Raw genomic sequence first — 15,913 nt, 5'->3', positions numbered from 1 at the left:
AGTTCCCCTAGAGAAAATGGATGCTTTGGAGGGCAGGCTCTATGGCATGCAGCCTCGGAGGGCTGCAATCCGGCCCACAAGGCCCGGGCTGTTTTCTGCTTCCTTTTCCAGTTCTGCTGCTGCTGCTATATCACAGCTTACTTTACTAGACTCTCTCAGCCACACAGGAGAGATAGATAGGCAAGCCTCTCCTGTGCGATTGAGAGAGTCTGGTAAAGCACTGACTGAGGCTCCTCCCCCTCCCACTCCCGGGGAGGGAGGGAACCAGCTAGAGCTTGCTTCCTGGCCAGGCTGCCTCAATCGTATTCATGAGACAAAGGGAAGCCTTTCTTTCCTTCCACACAGTGAGGCTCCTTCCTGAAGGGAGGCAGGGAGGGAGGGAACGAGTGAGAACCTGCTTTGCTGGACTGCCTCAACTGCATGGCAAAAATACTAGGCACCTTTAAGACCAACAAAGTTTTGTTCAAGGTATGCACTTCTGTGTTCCTTGCTACAGTGTGTTTGTATTCTGTTGGGCTCCTTATGCTGTGTGTGTTTTGTTGGGCTCTCCTGGGTGCAACTGGGTTCCCTCCCCCTTTTCACTGTGTTCATGCCCTCATGATCCAGTCTTTCTCAGTAAGAAAACAATGTGAAAGTTAATTATGTTTGTCTGTGTCCTTTATAAAGTTTATATCTTTGCTACCTGGCATTACATTTTATGACACACATGGCCCAGCCCAACAAGGTCTCATTTATGTCAGATACGGCTCTCATAACAAGTGAGTTCGACACCCCTGCTCTGTGGCATTGTACCCCACTGGGGTCCCTGTTCTCCACCCCCAAATCTCCAGGAATTTCCCAACCTGGAGCTGGCAACCCAACCCACCCATCCACCGCCGGTGGCCAAGAGGGAACCTGGCACTCCTACCATCCAGTTTATGGTGCACATAACTTTACAACACATTTATCTTTACAAGGACAAAAGGTGTGCACTTCCAGGCCTCCAAGGCAGAGGGAAGCATAGCGGCGTAAGCTACTTTCTCTACAAAGTTCCGCAGTTCCAGCAGAAGAGAGCAGATTCAGATCTGATGTCGGGAGAGCTCATGGTATCTTACTAACTTTTAAAATCACTCCCAGGAGTGAGACCAGTTCCAAACTGGACTGCCGCATGTTGGAAGGGTTAATCCACCCAACCACATGATTCCCAGTTTTTCAGTCTAAAATGATTCTGGGGCAAATAGAGTCTCCTTGCGGCTGTTTCCAGACCTAACTACATGATAAATGTATCATTCATTAGGGTTGCCAACTCCAGGTTGAGAAATACCTGGAGATTTGAGGGGGTAGAGCCTGAGGGGGGGAGGGATTTCAGCGGGGCACAATGCCATAGAATCCACCTTCCAAAGCAGCCATTTTCTCCTGGTGAATTGATCTCTACTGCCTGTAACCCCAGGAGACCTCCAGCCACCCACTTGAGGTCAGCGACCCTGTCTTTGTCCCTCTGGTGTATGCCTTGGGTCCTCTCAAGCAGAGAAGCTATGGGGCAGGTAGCTTCCTTTCTCCATAAATGATGCAAATCAGACCCCCACATGCTTTGGAATAAAGTTTCAGCATGAGCTCCTAGAGCAAGCCTAGCTAAAAGGACCCAGGGCAGTCCGAGGACAGGACCAATAAATGATGAAATTGTATAGCTGGGCTCTAAGACTGGGGAAATAAACACATGAGATCATGAAGCTGCCTTATACTGAATCAGACCACGGGTCCATCAAGGTCTGTATCATCTCCTCAAACTGGCAGAGGCTCTTCAGGGTCTCAGGCCAAGGGTCTCTCACATCACCCACTGCCTGGTCCTTTTTAACTGGAGATGCCGGGAGTTGAACCTGGGGCCTTCTGCCTACAAAGCAGATGCTGTATCACTGTGCCGTGGCCCCTCCCCAAGTGACGTGGAAGGAAGGCTTAAACCTCCTCTGTAGTGCTGCAGCCCTGACTAGAGCCTGTCCTCTTGCACAGCAATTTTGAAGAAAAAACCTGGGAGCTTCTTTCACTCATCCCTCAGTGTTAATATGTAGTTAAGCCCCGAGCCCCCACCTCCACCCCAGGGTTTGCTGACGGCCTCAGCTTTGAGGAACAGGCTTGAAGAGTCGCTTACCACTGGGACATTGAAGGCATACAGGAGGTCAAAGGGCAAGGCCGCAATCAAGTCCACGAAGAACCACGTAGCCACGTAGTGGAGGCAGATGGACCGGCTATCATAAACCACCTGGCCCGACTGGCTGACATACGTAGTCCGGAAGTTCAGGATGATGTCTGCAGGGAAAGAAAATTATTAATAATAATTATCATATGGCATTGTGTGTAGAAGAAGAAGAGAAGAAGAGATTGGATTTATACCCTGCCCTTCACTATCCAAGGGAGTCTCAGAGTGGCTTACAATCCCCTTTCCCATCCCTTCCCCACAATAGACACCCTGTGAGGTAGGTAGGTGGGGCTGAGAGAGCTCTTTTGAGAACTGCTCCTGAAAGAACAGCTGAGACAACTTGTAACTGACCCAAGGTCACACCAGCAGCTGCATGTGGAGGAGTGGGGAATCAAACCCGGTTCTCCCCAATTAGAGTCCGTGCTCCTAACCACTACACCAAACTCGCTCTCTAGTATAGCCAGGAAATCCTAAGGTTGTCTGGCAGCCTAAAGTTCTAGCTTTTTTAGTGTTACACACCACTAGTTGGCGAGCTAGACATGTTTTTGGGGCTGAGAGAGCTCTGAAAGAGCTTTGACTGGCCCAAGGTCACCCAGCTGGCTTCCTGTGGAGGAGTGTAAAAGTGAACCCAGTTCTCCAGGTTAGAGTCTGCCGCTCTTAACCGCTACACCACACTGGCTCTCTAGAAAGAAAAGTGATGGGTTTACACACTGCATACATGTCCCCATTGCAATGATTACCAATCACACCTGCTTGCTATACCAGCAGTGCCAACCCTGCATATTCTACCAGGGTATGGAAGAAAGGTGTGGGGTCCAAAGGAAGGATAAGCCCCTCACAAACAAAGTCAAGTGGAGGTAGCCATAATAAGTGGTAATCAGAGGTCTACTGCCTCTGAATGGGCTGGTTCCATTCCTACCCACAACAGTGAATACGATCTAAATAAAAGTAATTTCCTACAGAGCAACCCTAAGCAGGTTTACTTGGAATCCTACTCAGGTCTATTCAATAGGACTCACTCCCAGAAAAGTATTTTTTTCATGATACTCTGGGAATGCGAAGATTTGTTGAAATCAACAGGTTTGTGCCCTGCTACGTCCGCTGAACCCTGTGGCCTTGAGAGTGTCTGACTCTGCTTGGGACTGTGCTTGCCAGACGCTCTCAAACGGATGCTAATGTTCCCAGAATTCTCTGAGTTATCTGGGCTCTTTGGGGGAGTGACAGTAAAGGGATTTCTGGAGCTTCACTTAGGGTTGCCAGGTCAACTTACCCTGTTGGCGGGGGCGGGGGGGGGCGACGACATTGCTTGGAAGTGACATCATCACCCGCCATCATAAATGAATTAATTCAGCGCCAGCACTTTGTATGTTTTTATGTGTATCCTGTTGTGATTTTAGATGCATTTCTTTTATGTGTTTATTACCCCATGTAAGCAGCCCTGAGCCTGCTTTGGCGGGGAGGGCGGGGTAGAAATTAATTAATTAAAATAAATAATAAATAATAATAATCACGCCGGGGATGCTGGTCTTAAGACCGTAATAATAAAACTAAACTAAAAACTAAACGCTGGGGAAGCTGCACGGGTGCGCTCTAGCAAAGGGGTGGCCAAACCCTTGCACACATATTCTGCGGCTCCCGGCAGGGCGGCTGGGGAAGTGAAGGGGAGGGGAGGCATGCCTCCCCGATCAGTCTTCCCTTCCCCAGCCAGTGCTCCCCTCCCTGGGTAGGCTTGAGGTGTGTGGGTGGGAGCAGAGAAAGAAAGCAACTTCAACTTTAAGTGCATTTTCAAATGCATTTTTAAAGCGGCCCCCCCCCCCAGGCACCTTGGAGAAGGCAAATAAATATCATTATCAATAACTGTTTTTACCCCTTTTGTTTTTATTTTTGGCAGTCTCATTTACAGTTAATAAAAAAGCAAATTTGTCAGGATTTCCTTGTATTTTTTGTATATTTCTGAGATAAAGGCATCTGGGCCAGGAGCTTTATTGCATTTTGATTTTTCAGTTGCTTGAATTAATTCTTTTTCAGTGAAAGGACTTTCCATCAATTCTTTATGTTCTGCTAATAGCTTAATATTGTTATAGTGAGTCTCCAAATAACTATTAATAGGATCTGGCTGTGGTTCTTTGGTGTCATAGAGTTTCTTGTAGTATTCTAGAAAAAAATTGTTATCTGTTTTGTTTCATACTGTAAATTACCTTTTTTTGGCAGTCTCATTTACAGTTAATAAAAAAGCAGATTTGCATATTTTTCAATAAAAACACGTGGGTAATATCTGTTCATGTCTTGTCACTCTCAGACATCTGACGTTTATTCTATGTGGCTCTTAGGTTAAGCAAGTTTGGCCACCCCTGGTCTAGCACTTAGGGAAAAACTCTATGCGACATGGCCACACAAGGAGGCTATTCAGGGGTGGGGCTTGCCGCACAAGGAGGCTGGCCGGCGGCGGGCTAAAGCCCTGAAAATTAGTGAAAGCACCACCCAGACCGGGGGTCTGGCAACCCTACCATGTTTCAAACTGAACAGAAAATACGGCAGAGTTTAATGTCGTTAAAAAGTACTGGGTTCGACGCATGGAGAACTCGGACTACAACATGCATTCAGACGCGTTTATTGTACTTCACAACAAGACAAGGAAAAATGGCCCTGCAAGGCCAACTATATACACTCCACCTGGCACACCTCTGTCCCCATAGGAGAGTTTGAATTTCCCGCCAAGAGTGCTATTGGTGGACTCGAGGTGGACTAGGATCCTATGTCCCCTTTGTGTTTGGGGACCAAGCTCCTGCTTTAGCCGCGTACCCCTGGTGGCGGTCCGCATACATAACAGTCGTCTTTAAAAACCTCGATGTCAGTTTTGTACCCCTCTTCAGGTTGAGCCCGTGATACGTGATCCCCATCAACCCACCTTAGCTAAAGGACCCGCCCTCCCGGAGAAGACATGAGTTTTGCCATTCTCACCCACGATGAAGAGCATCTCCACGACGATATCACTGACAATGGTGCTGCGGGCGGTCGCCAAACTGTCGTCGGAGTCGGTGAAGCAAACGTTGTAAGGAACGGTCACAGCCACATAGAAGGTGGCCAGAAGGATAAGCCAATCCCACAAGGCCTTGAAGATGCTGTAGTGGAGAAGGATGAAGCGCGACTTCTGTACCGAGGCAATTTTGTACTCTGGCACCGAGGGCTTGTTTTCAAAGACATCCTGAAGAGCAGAAGAGACAACAGCTTTGTTCAACACTCAGGAACTTAGGACCTAACTACACTGTTTTACTCAAAGCCCCCCAGAGCCCATCATGGATCCTGTCGATCAGACGCATGTTGTAAATTTCACGCTCAGGACTCAGTTCCCAGGTATGCAGAGGCCCGATTAAGGTCAGGACAACAGCACAAGGGAGAAGAGGTTTAATCCCCCCCCCCCCAGTTTTCCAGACCCCAGAGAGCCACGATTTGCCCTGTTGTGGAAACTTCCATATAGGCAGCACATCACTCCTAACGGGGCCAATGGTAGCTCCCCAGGGCCATTTCAAGTCAGGAAAATGACATGGAGGGAAGGGGTTAAGACACCTCACCCTGCATGCCACTGTCCCAAAGGCCCCATTCACTTCGGAACTGAGTTCTGAGCACAGAACTCACAGTGCACAACTGATTGACAGGACCCAGGATGGATGCAAGAAAGTCATAATGCTTAACTAGGCCCATAGACCTCAGACATTTACAATGCAATCCTAAAATAGCGACTCAACGAATTAACATTCTCCAAATATTTTCCCACACTGAATGTATTACACTGCAGTGATCTAATTTGGAGGTTACTGGTGCCTACAATACGGAGGCTAGAGTTTGCAGGATCAGACCAAATCCAGCCCAGCATTCTGTCTCCTAGCATCAGACGTTTCCCAACAAGGTATGAAGGCCACAGACTGCCCCACTGTCTCTGTCTCCAGCATATGGTAGATTGCCTCTGAATACAGAGGCTCTACTTTCTGGCACACTGCAGTTATTTTGGCAATTGAATGTTGCCCACAAAAGAGAAAGGTCTGTTTTGCATGTGGCTGATAAGAGTATGCCGTTGACCTTTTGGGAAACTAATGCTATCCTTTTTAGTACCACCTCGTGCTACCTTGTGAGGTACTTGCTCCTCTGTGCTCAACGTGCCTATTTGCAAATAAGTAGCTATGACAAAAATGTCACATGGCTCCAGTACTCTCTTCTCATAAGGAAACGGATCTAGCAAAAGTTTCCATCTAACAACACTTTCAAGAAGCAGGCAGAACAAAACAGTTACAGGAGAGGAAGGTGGCCTCAGAGACACAACAACAGCGGCAGCCATAACAACCACCCCAGATGGCGCACTAAAGTCCACGAGAGGGCCTGTTAATTTCATAGCAGCCATTCTGACCAAACAAGGCCTCCACTGTGTGCAAAGGCACTTTGGTACATGAGACATGACCCGCCCCCCTACAATATCAAGCCAAACAGTTGGCAATTTGAACCATTTCCTCATTGCTTTCTTCCTGAGACTCTGCCTAACAAAGAGATACAAAAGAACAGGGCACCAGTTGCAGTTATCTTGCCTATCCTTGATAGAAGAAGAAGAAGAAGAGATTGGATTTATACCCCGCCCTTCACTACCCAAAGGAGTCTCAGAGCAGCTTAGAAACTCCTTTCTTTTCCCCTCCCCACAACAGACACCCTGTGAGGTAGGTGGGGCTGAGAGAGCTCTGAGAGAACTGCTCTTTTTCAAGAACAGCTCTTATCAGAACTACGGCTTGCCCCAGGTCATCCAGCAGCTGCAAGTGGAGAAGTGGGGGATCAAACCCGGTTCTCCCCGATTAGAGTCCGCGCACTTAACCACTACACCAAACTGGCCTATCCCCAGATAGGGTTGCTGGCAGAAGACTCACTTTTTGGGGGGCCTTGCTGACAATGCAGTGACATCACTTCTGGTGTGACCCAGAAGTGACATCATCACATCACCAGCAATGCTCTTACATTCTCCCAATGTAATTGACACAATGGCATTGGGATTCCCTCCCACCCCCATTTCCCTCACCATTTCCCCTCCACCATCCAGCTGAGCAATGGTGGAAAGGGCCAGTGGGGGACAGGAGGGAGGAGACCTAGCAAACCTGTCCCCAGACCAGATGGAGGGAGAGAACTTTGCAGTTAGCCATTTTGTCTGCTTGGAGGAGAGCAAACAATGGTTAGCTAGAGAACGGCCTGGCTGGATAACCAAAAGCATTTCACAAACTCGATTCTACACAACCCCCCAATTTTTAAATATGGCATTGAAAACCTTGGGGTTACGTTTTGCCAACGAGACATTCGGTGGAAGCAGAAGAGAGGCAGAGAGAAAAGAAGGGAAGTAGGGAAGCGGTGGTAGAAAAGATCCCTGATAAATTTTGCTGACTACTCTCGTTATTTATTTGTATGCATTCCTCAAAAAAAAAAAAAAACACCTCAGAGTGATAGAGTTGTTGGCAATGCTCCCTTTAAACTGTGGAGTCTTGTGAGCAAAATTTTCCTTTGTGAGCTACCGGCATTAAAATTGTGAGCGAGCTATTTGGCTGCTGCATGAATTATTTTGCTCTGGTGCCCTCCTTCCTGAGCTAGGACAAAAATGTGTGAGCCAGAGGCTTAAAAACTGAGCTAGCTCACACTAACTCAGCTTAGAGGGAACACTTGCCAGGTCTTCCCTGGCTGCCAGTGGGCAGATGGGGGAGTAGGGTTGCCAGATCCCATTTGGGAAACTCCTGGAGATTTGGGGATGGGGCCCAGGGACAACAGGGACCTCAGTGGCATACAATGCTATAGAGTCCACCCTCTCTGTAGTCTGGGGATAAGCTACCCCAACTCCAACCTGGAGGCTGGCTTCCCTACGAGAGTGACATACATCATTCTTCCTTCCTCCATTTTACCAGTACAACAATCTTGTAAAGTAGATTAGGCCAAGAAGAGCAACTGGCCCAAGGTCACACACTTTGTTTCATGGCTGAATAAATTTGCCAACCTCAGGGTGGGGACTGGGATTACAACTGGTATCCAGACTACAAAGATCAGCTTCCTGGGGGAAATGACAGCTTTGGAGGGGGGTAAGGTTGCCAGGGCCCTTCATCTTGCTGGCAGTGGGATCTGGGGGGTGTTCCGGGAGTGGGCCGGGATGTTCCCAATGTGCTGACGTCATCCAAAAGTTATGTCATTGTGTCAGTGATATTGTGGGGGCGACACTCTGGTATTTGGGCAAAACTCTATGGTAAAGTTGGGGTCAAACCATAGAGTTTTGCCTCAAAGCTAGAACATCCCCGACACGACATCACTTCCAGGTGACGCCAGTGTGTTGGGGATGTCACGCAGTGATGTCGTTGTTTGGGGGTGGGTTTTCCCCTGCCGGCCAACTGGTCGGTAGCAGGCAGAAGCCCCCAAAACCGAGGGATTCCTCACCTGGACCTGGGGAATGGCAACCCTAGAGGGAGGAAATGGAAGTCCTAGAGTGACCCTGCATCCCTGCAGAGCTCTCTCTCCTCCCTAGACTCTGCCCTCCGTAGGCCAAGCCCCCATATCTCTAGGAATATCCTAAAATGGATTTGGTGACCTTATGGCTAAGTGTGGATTTGAACCCGTGTTTCCCAGATCCTAGTTTGACTCATTGGCAACTGTGCTGTCTCTTCTATACATTTTAAGAAAGCAAGATAAAAGAAGAAGAAGAGATTGGATTTATACCCCGCCCGTCACTCGGAGTCTCAGAGCGGCTTACAACCTCCTTTCCCTCCCCCTCCCCACAACAGACACCCTGTGAGGTAGGCAGGGCTGAGAGAGCCCTTGACAGAAACTGCTCTTTTTCAAGGACAGCTCTTATCAGAGCTATGGCTTGCCCAAGGTCATCCAGCCAGGTGCAAGTGGAGGATAGAAGATTTGACTCTCTCAAGATAGAAGAGTTGGCTCTCTGTCTTTTTTTTTTTTTTTTTTGCATCTATTATAAGACATTTCTAGATTGTGAGATGCTAACAGAGGCTTGCCAGTGAGTGGATAAGGTTCAGTCAGATTTGGGGGGGAAATGCAGTAGCACCCGGGGGCAGAGATTTAGTGTCCTTACACCATTCCTCATCCTTCCCTAGGATTATCAGCATAAACTATGCTAAATAGGTCAACATCCTTTATATGCTGAATAGGTTATTGACTGCAGAAATGAGGTCCAGTGAGGTATAACGGTTGTAGCACTGGACTAAGAAGAAGGAGACCCAGGGCAAAATCCCCAGCCATCCATGGACAATCACTTGGTAATAATAAATAATTATTGTATGGCAGTGGGTGTAGTATAGGCAGGAGAGCCTAAGATTGTCTGGCAGCCAGAAGTTCTAGCTCTTTTAGCGGTATGCATCACTTGGTGGCAAGTTAGACTTGGTTTTTTTAAGGCAAGAGACGTTTCAGAGGTGATTTGCCATTGCCTGCCTCTGCATCACACCCTTGGTATTTATTGGAGGTCGTCCATCCAAATACTAGCCAAGGCTGACCCTGCTTAGCTTCTGAGATCTGACGAGATTGGGCTAGCCTGGGCTATCCAGGTCAGGGGACCTTTGGCCAGACACTAACCTACCTCATACAGTTGTTGTGAGGACAAAACAGAATTAGGGAACCTATATACTGTCCTGAGTCCCATGTGGCACTGCCGTACACTGAGGCACACAATTGAAATGAAATATATCATTAGAGGTGGGCAGGGGTCATTTCCTGCAGGAGCGCACAGAAGCGGAGCTCCAGCAGTAAAGAGCCCAGGGGGCGGGCACATGCAACAAGCCCCACCCCCTGCTCCCAGCAGCCCTCAGTCAGAGCAAGAAGCAGCCAGGTAAGCTGCAGAGCCCCCGCCCCCAGTCCAAAACAGTCCAGTGGCACCTTTAAGACCAAGTTTTATTCAGGTACAAGCTCTCCCTCCTCTGCGAGGACAGATCTGCACATTCCCCCCCCCAATAGCTAGCAATCCAAAACAGTCCAGTGGAGCCTGAGCGGTGGGTGTTGCCTTCTGACACACTTCCAGTGATGTCAGGGGGGGTGGCATATGCAAATGAGTTACGCTAATGAGTTCCGCTAATGAGCTCCTGCACCTCTTTTTCTACGAAATGACCCCTTGAGGTGGGTCATTTGGTGTTACTAGCGACCAATTGATCACCAACAATCCAGGGGTCTTTCTCTGTCTCTCTTTTTCTCTCACACACATGATATACATTCCCTTTGGAGTAGATCTCAGGTGACAGGACACTGAGGCCTCCTTGGTCCCTCCAGCAGCCACCTCACACCACTACATGTCTCTCGCCCGTAAATTTGGGGCATTTCTGATAATAAGCAGGAAGAGAGCATTGTGGGGGCCCCTCACGCTCCACCGTTTTCATCCATTGGGATAATCCCTCTTCCACCACCAGCTCAAGCCCACTTTCTTTCTGGGCATTTCCCCCCAAAGAGCTTTAGACTGCCGAGCATGGATAAGGATCGGGAATCCAACCCTCTTGCGGGGGTTGGCCACCATTATCAGCTTAGAGTAAGTAAGTCTCTGGATTTGGTTGTGGCACGGAAGGAGTTTACCCGGCCTGTTAACTGGAGAGGATGGCTTGCAAGAGCAGCTGTTGAGGCTGTTGTTCAATTGTCCCCCCCCCCAACTGCCACCCTTCCCTCATACAGCCTTTTAATCTGCCTTGGCGTTGGGTCATCGAGAAAACAGCTGTCAAGGCATGAAGAGCCGCAGAGGGAACAAACAGAGGGTTTGGTTGGTGGGGGGGGGAGGGGACACTTCACGCTAGGGTGGGTTTCCCAACTGCTGCTGGACCCCCCCCCACAAACAAACACACACCATTCCCTGTAGCAAGGTCAAGCATGCAGCTGCGTGGTCAAGCTCTGGAATGTGCAATCTAGAAAGACATCTTTGAAATCCAGCTCTTGGTTTCTCCCCTCACATAAGAAAATCCACCCGGGATAAAAAGAGGACACTGTGAAATGGGTGAGAGTCCTTGTGTGCTCTGGGTTTGCGATTTGAAAAATCATCCCTGAAAGAAACCAAGTAGAACGCCCGGCAAACACTCTTACAGCACCCCAATTCAATGTTAAACTAAGCACTGCAGAGAACAATATGGGGAGAAAAAAAGAGAACACACAAGTTGCTCACCCTCCCCACTGCTTTGAATAAACAAAACACTCCACAAACAAACCTCCTGAGCCCTCTGCCAGCCACATACTCAATCCTCTGAGATAAGACCTCGCACTTCCCAAGGACTCTGCTGAATCCTCTGGATTCTCAAGATCTAGCACCATGGTACCACAAAGCCCGCCGAGGCTCAATCCTGGCGCCTATTTTCAGAAAACATGTCATAAGAATGCTTAGCATCAATGTTCCCTCTATTTCCCCCCCCCCTCCTGAGAGGAGCAGTTCACATCCTAAGCAGAATATAACTGCCATAATCATAACATGGGCAATGGGCAGTGCAAGACCTTGCGTGGCTCCAGACTGCTGCTGAGCGGGGCTTCCTGTGTTAATGAGTGGCCGCTCACGCACACAGCTTAGAGGGAACACTGTTTAGCATGCATCTCCTGCTTTCTGACGAAATGCATTTTCTCTTGGGTGGCTGGCAAACAGCAAACCTCCACTTGGCATTTTAAAGGGTTTTTTTGGTGTATGTGATGGTGATCAATACTATTAGTGGTATGGTAAACTGCTAATTTTAATTTATCACAGTCCTATTATCTATGAGGTATATAGTATAAATAAAAATGGGAAAAGATCTAACATTTTCGTTGTTTGTTATTTTTCTTTATTATTTTTCTGCCCTCTCAAGGTAATTGCAATTGCAAATGCCTTGTTAAAAATGACAATGAATGAGTCAGGAGAAAATTTGTTATCTTTTTTTATACAATATGTTTAATATGGATGTCCTAGATAAATGTAAATGTTTTGTACAATCCTTTCCCCCCCTTTTCCCACATTCCTTTTTTTTGGGTATCCTTAATACTCTTTTACAATAAAATTAAAATTTAAAAAGCTTTCCCCCCTTCTCTCTGGGCAGAGAACTGGCTGGAAAGGAAGAAGTCAATCAATGGCTTTCCAGGCTCACCTCAAGAAACACTAATGGGCTTAGACAAATGGATGGTCAAGCCTCCCCCTCCTTCTCCCCCCTTATCCAGGCAGGGAACAGAGTTTGGAGGGTTTTAGGCTAAAACAGGCCAGGAATCTCCAGGAAGCAGTTGGAGGAAACGTTTCTCTGACCTGAGCTGACTGGGATCAAGGGGGAGAGGAAAGAGAGATGATAAAACTTCTTTGCCACAGGAAGTAGGTCTTTTTCTTGGGGATGTAGCATTGAGGAGAATTCTAAGATCTGGTCTGCAAGTGGGCAGCCATTGAACATTTGGTCACCTGGAAGAGTTGGAGATATTGGTACCTCTGCAGAGACCAAGAACAACTAAGGTTAATGAGCCTGTCCTATTTTAACATCAGATAGGGCATGTAAAGTCAGAGGGACAGAGGATTTGCATTTTTGACCAAGTTCTTTTGTATTCCTTGCTCATTCTGGTGCTGTGATAAAAGTATGCTTGTAAACATTTTCTTTTTAATAAATAGTTCATAACTTTTGATGCTGGTCATGGTTCTCTGTACCATATAGACCTCCACCATCTTGGACACACTATTTTAAAAGGAACCCAGGAAGGGGGGAAGGCTATCAGTTGGCCAGTGAGTATTCCCTCAGGGGTGCACGAGGCAGTAAGCTGTCCCTGTGAGGACCAGGCGTTGGGCAGCGGGAGACACAGAGGCAAAGCCTCAGATCTTCGAAAGGAAGCTGGGAGTCCTGTTCCTCCAAGTGGGCAATTCCTTGCTAAAAGGGCAGGTGCTGGTGGCAGGCTACCCTGAGAGTGAAAGAAAAGCCACAACAGGGAGTTGGGAACCACTGGGAAGGCAGGGCGGCATAAGGCCCGCAGGCCAGAGCAGGAACATTCCACCACACAAGTCTTCGAAGCACTTCATGTACATTGTATACCTTATATCAGCTTTGTAAGGTACATCAATATTATTATCCTCTGGCTTGGTGTCAGTATACCCAGAGGTGGAACAGTTACCAGGGCCGAGGGCTGCCTCCCCCCGCGGTTCTACTCCCTCGCTAGAGCTCTACCATCCGTGCTCCCAGCTGTACAGACTTCCCAGTACCACCAGGGAAAGGGTTGCAGGAAGTATAGGTGGGTGTGAGCATGGGTGGTGGGAGATCTTGCAGCCGAGCAGAGGAAGAACACACAGGCAGGCGCGGGGTTGGGTGGGAGGGAATGAGGGTGTGAGCAGGGAGGGGCTGTGGCTCAGTGGTTGAGCACTTATTTATTTAAAACATTTCTTCCACTTCTCCTGGAGAAAATGGCTACTTTGGGAAGGGGGACTACATGGCGTTATACCCTACCCCTTAACCCCATTCTCTTAGGGTCCACCCTCAAATCTTCTGGTAACTCTGAACCCGGAGTTGGCAACCCTAATGCTATACCAGCTTTCTCCACATGAGAAAGTCTGAGAATGTGCATGGCTTTCTCCCTTTCCTCTCTATAAATATGTCCAATATCCCTAAGTTGAAGAGCCAGGGTTTCCAGATAAACTCAGCCCCCTACACGTCTTATTAGGCCCTGATTCCTTCTCCCCACCCCTGCCCAATCAAGTCACTGACCTCGACAATGTTGGAGTGAGCACTTCAGCATCTCTGGACATTGCAGGGTGCACCACATTAAGTGTGTACAAGCAGGGCTATTTTTGGGCAGGAACGCACAGGAACGGAGTTCCGGCTGGCTCCTGAGTTGGCCACGCCCAGCAGGAACTCATTAGCATAATAGGCCACACCCAACAGCAGAAACTCATTAGGATTGGCTACATTAGGGGTGTGTGGCCTAACATGCAAAGGTGATCCTGCTGTTGGGTGTGGCCTATTATGCTAATGAGTTCCTGCTGGGCTTTTTCTACAAAAAGAGCCCTGTACAGTACAAGTGTTATCTTCTTGAATGGAATGTCTCTCTTCTTAACCTGGGAGCTGCCCTCTGATGCCTCCCCTCTTGCTTTGTCCTCCCACTCTTTCTTCACATGGCCTTCCATGGAGACCCCTCCTCTTTCTCCTTTTGTCCTCTCACTCAGTTCACATGGCTTTCCATGGAGACACATGCCTCTACAGGTTGCTCATGTAGAGGCAATGCCCTCATACTCCCATACACACGACGTTGGACCAGCTGGCCGTTCGTGATAAGGAAAGTACTCTTTAGACGAGGCTTCTTTCTCTCCTTTTGACTGCAACCTAAATGTGAACTGGATCTACTTGAATAAATGCAGGTTTGCATGTTTTTTGCAATATATTTCTCGGAAGATTTATTCACTGCCCTCAGTATCATGCTTCGATGACTGGGCAAACTCTGCTGTATTAACCAAATCTCCTAACAGCCTAAACACCGCAATGCCCTGGTTAGGATATCAAGCCATTCTACCCAAAAGATACACATTGTGGGTCCCAAAGATACACGTTGTGGGTCCCAAAAATACACGTCATGGATTGGAATGCTTTCCCGAACGGGAGAAACCGCTGAGTCCTTTTGAGAGTAACGCCTGCTGTTGGAAGGTGACCTTCGGCAGAGGTTGCAGCGTTAGCGGCCCTCAAAGTGATAAGCTTAATGCTATTAACACTGTAGTCCCTGGCAGCTGCCCAAAGTAATCTGTGCAGGCTGCTAGTTTCTGGGACTGGCCTTTGCCCGGGGACAGCGCAACTAATAGTCCTGCATAGGATCAGCTATTCCACCAAGCTGTCATGGAAACTGCGGGATGCCACACGAGGCATCGCAAAACTGAGAAGGGAACGGAAAAGGTGGCCAGTTCTGGGTTGGGAAATACCTGGGGATTTGGGGGGTGGAGCCTGGGGAAGGGGGGTTAGGTAGGGGAGGGACCTCAGCAGGGTACATCGCCAGAGTCCGCCCTCCAAAGCAGCCCTTTTCTCCAGGGGAACTGATTGCTGTAGTCTGGAGATCAACTGTAACCATCCAGGTGGCGCCATAGGAACAGGCAAGTTACATCATAAACCTCTTGGTAACCTCGGGTGCATTATTTAGGGTTGCCTTTCCCCCCGATGGGGCTGGGGGTTTACCCACATTTTTTTGGGGGGGCGGGGTTGATCCATTGCCACTGAGCCAGCCAGTGGGGGGAACCCCGCCCCCAAAGAGCCCCGTCTGCACCAACATGCCCGGCGCAATGACATCATCCAGAGATGACATCATTGCACAGAGCACATTTTGGGAGAACACTCTAGCATTTGAGAAAAAACTCTATGGTTATCATAGAGTTTTTCCTCAAACGCTAGAGTGTCTCCCTGCAATGTGCCCTGGGTGGCATCACTTCTGGGTGACATCATCACATAGCGTGCGCTTTGCACGTGCACTGAAAACCCCAAGGCATGGAGAGGGACCCCCCCCCACCAGCAGCCAGGTCAGACCTGGCAAGCCTAGCATTATTCCATGCCCCCCCCCACAACTGGCTCCCAGTTGAGAACAAAATAGTTTATTTCATATTTAGATTCTTTCTTCCCTGTCGTGGGCAGCGTGTGAATCAGGGAAGGAAAGTTGGCGGGGGGGGGGGGAGGGTTGAGAAAACTTGGTGACTTAGCCATGTGCCGACAGTTGCAAAGTTATAAGAATTAGGATCATCGCGATACCTCAACCTCACTCTCTTCACAAGAGGAAGCGAAGCAGGTCATC

The 15,913-nt window shown here is 48.5% G+C and overlaps 1 protein-coding gene across 1 annotated transcript in view; it reads right to left on the bottom strand.

Moving 5' to 3' along the window:
• Positions 1-15,913, bottom strand: part of KCNH4 (potassium channel, voltage gated eag related subfamily H, member 4) — a 108,237-nt gene that overhangs the window by 50,414 nt on the left and 41,910 nt on the right. The window contains exons 5-6 of the mRNA XM_015412422.1: positions 5,135-5,378; positions 2,126-2,283 (exon numbers count right to left, since the gene is read on the bottom strand). Coding sequence (XP_015267908.1) covers positions 2,126-2,283; positions 5,135-5,378 — 402 coding nt within the window. The remainder of the gene's footprint in view (positions 1-2,125; positions 2,284-5,134; positions 5,379-15,913) is intronic.

This window comes from Gekko japonicus, unplaced genomic scaffold, assembly GCF_001447785.1.
Source record: "Gekko japonicus isolate JY-2015 unplaced genomic scaffold, Gekko_japonicus_V1.1 scaffold8, whole genome shotgun sequence".
NCBI lineage: Eukaryota > Metazoa > Chordata > Lepidosauria > Squamata > Gekkonidae > Gekko > Gekko japonicus.
The sequence above is the reverse complement of the archived record's forward strand: the minus strand, read 5'-3'. Positions and strand labels throughout refer to the sequence as shown.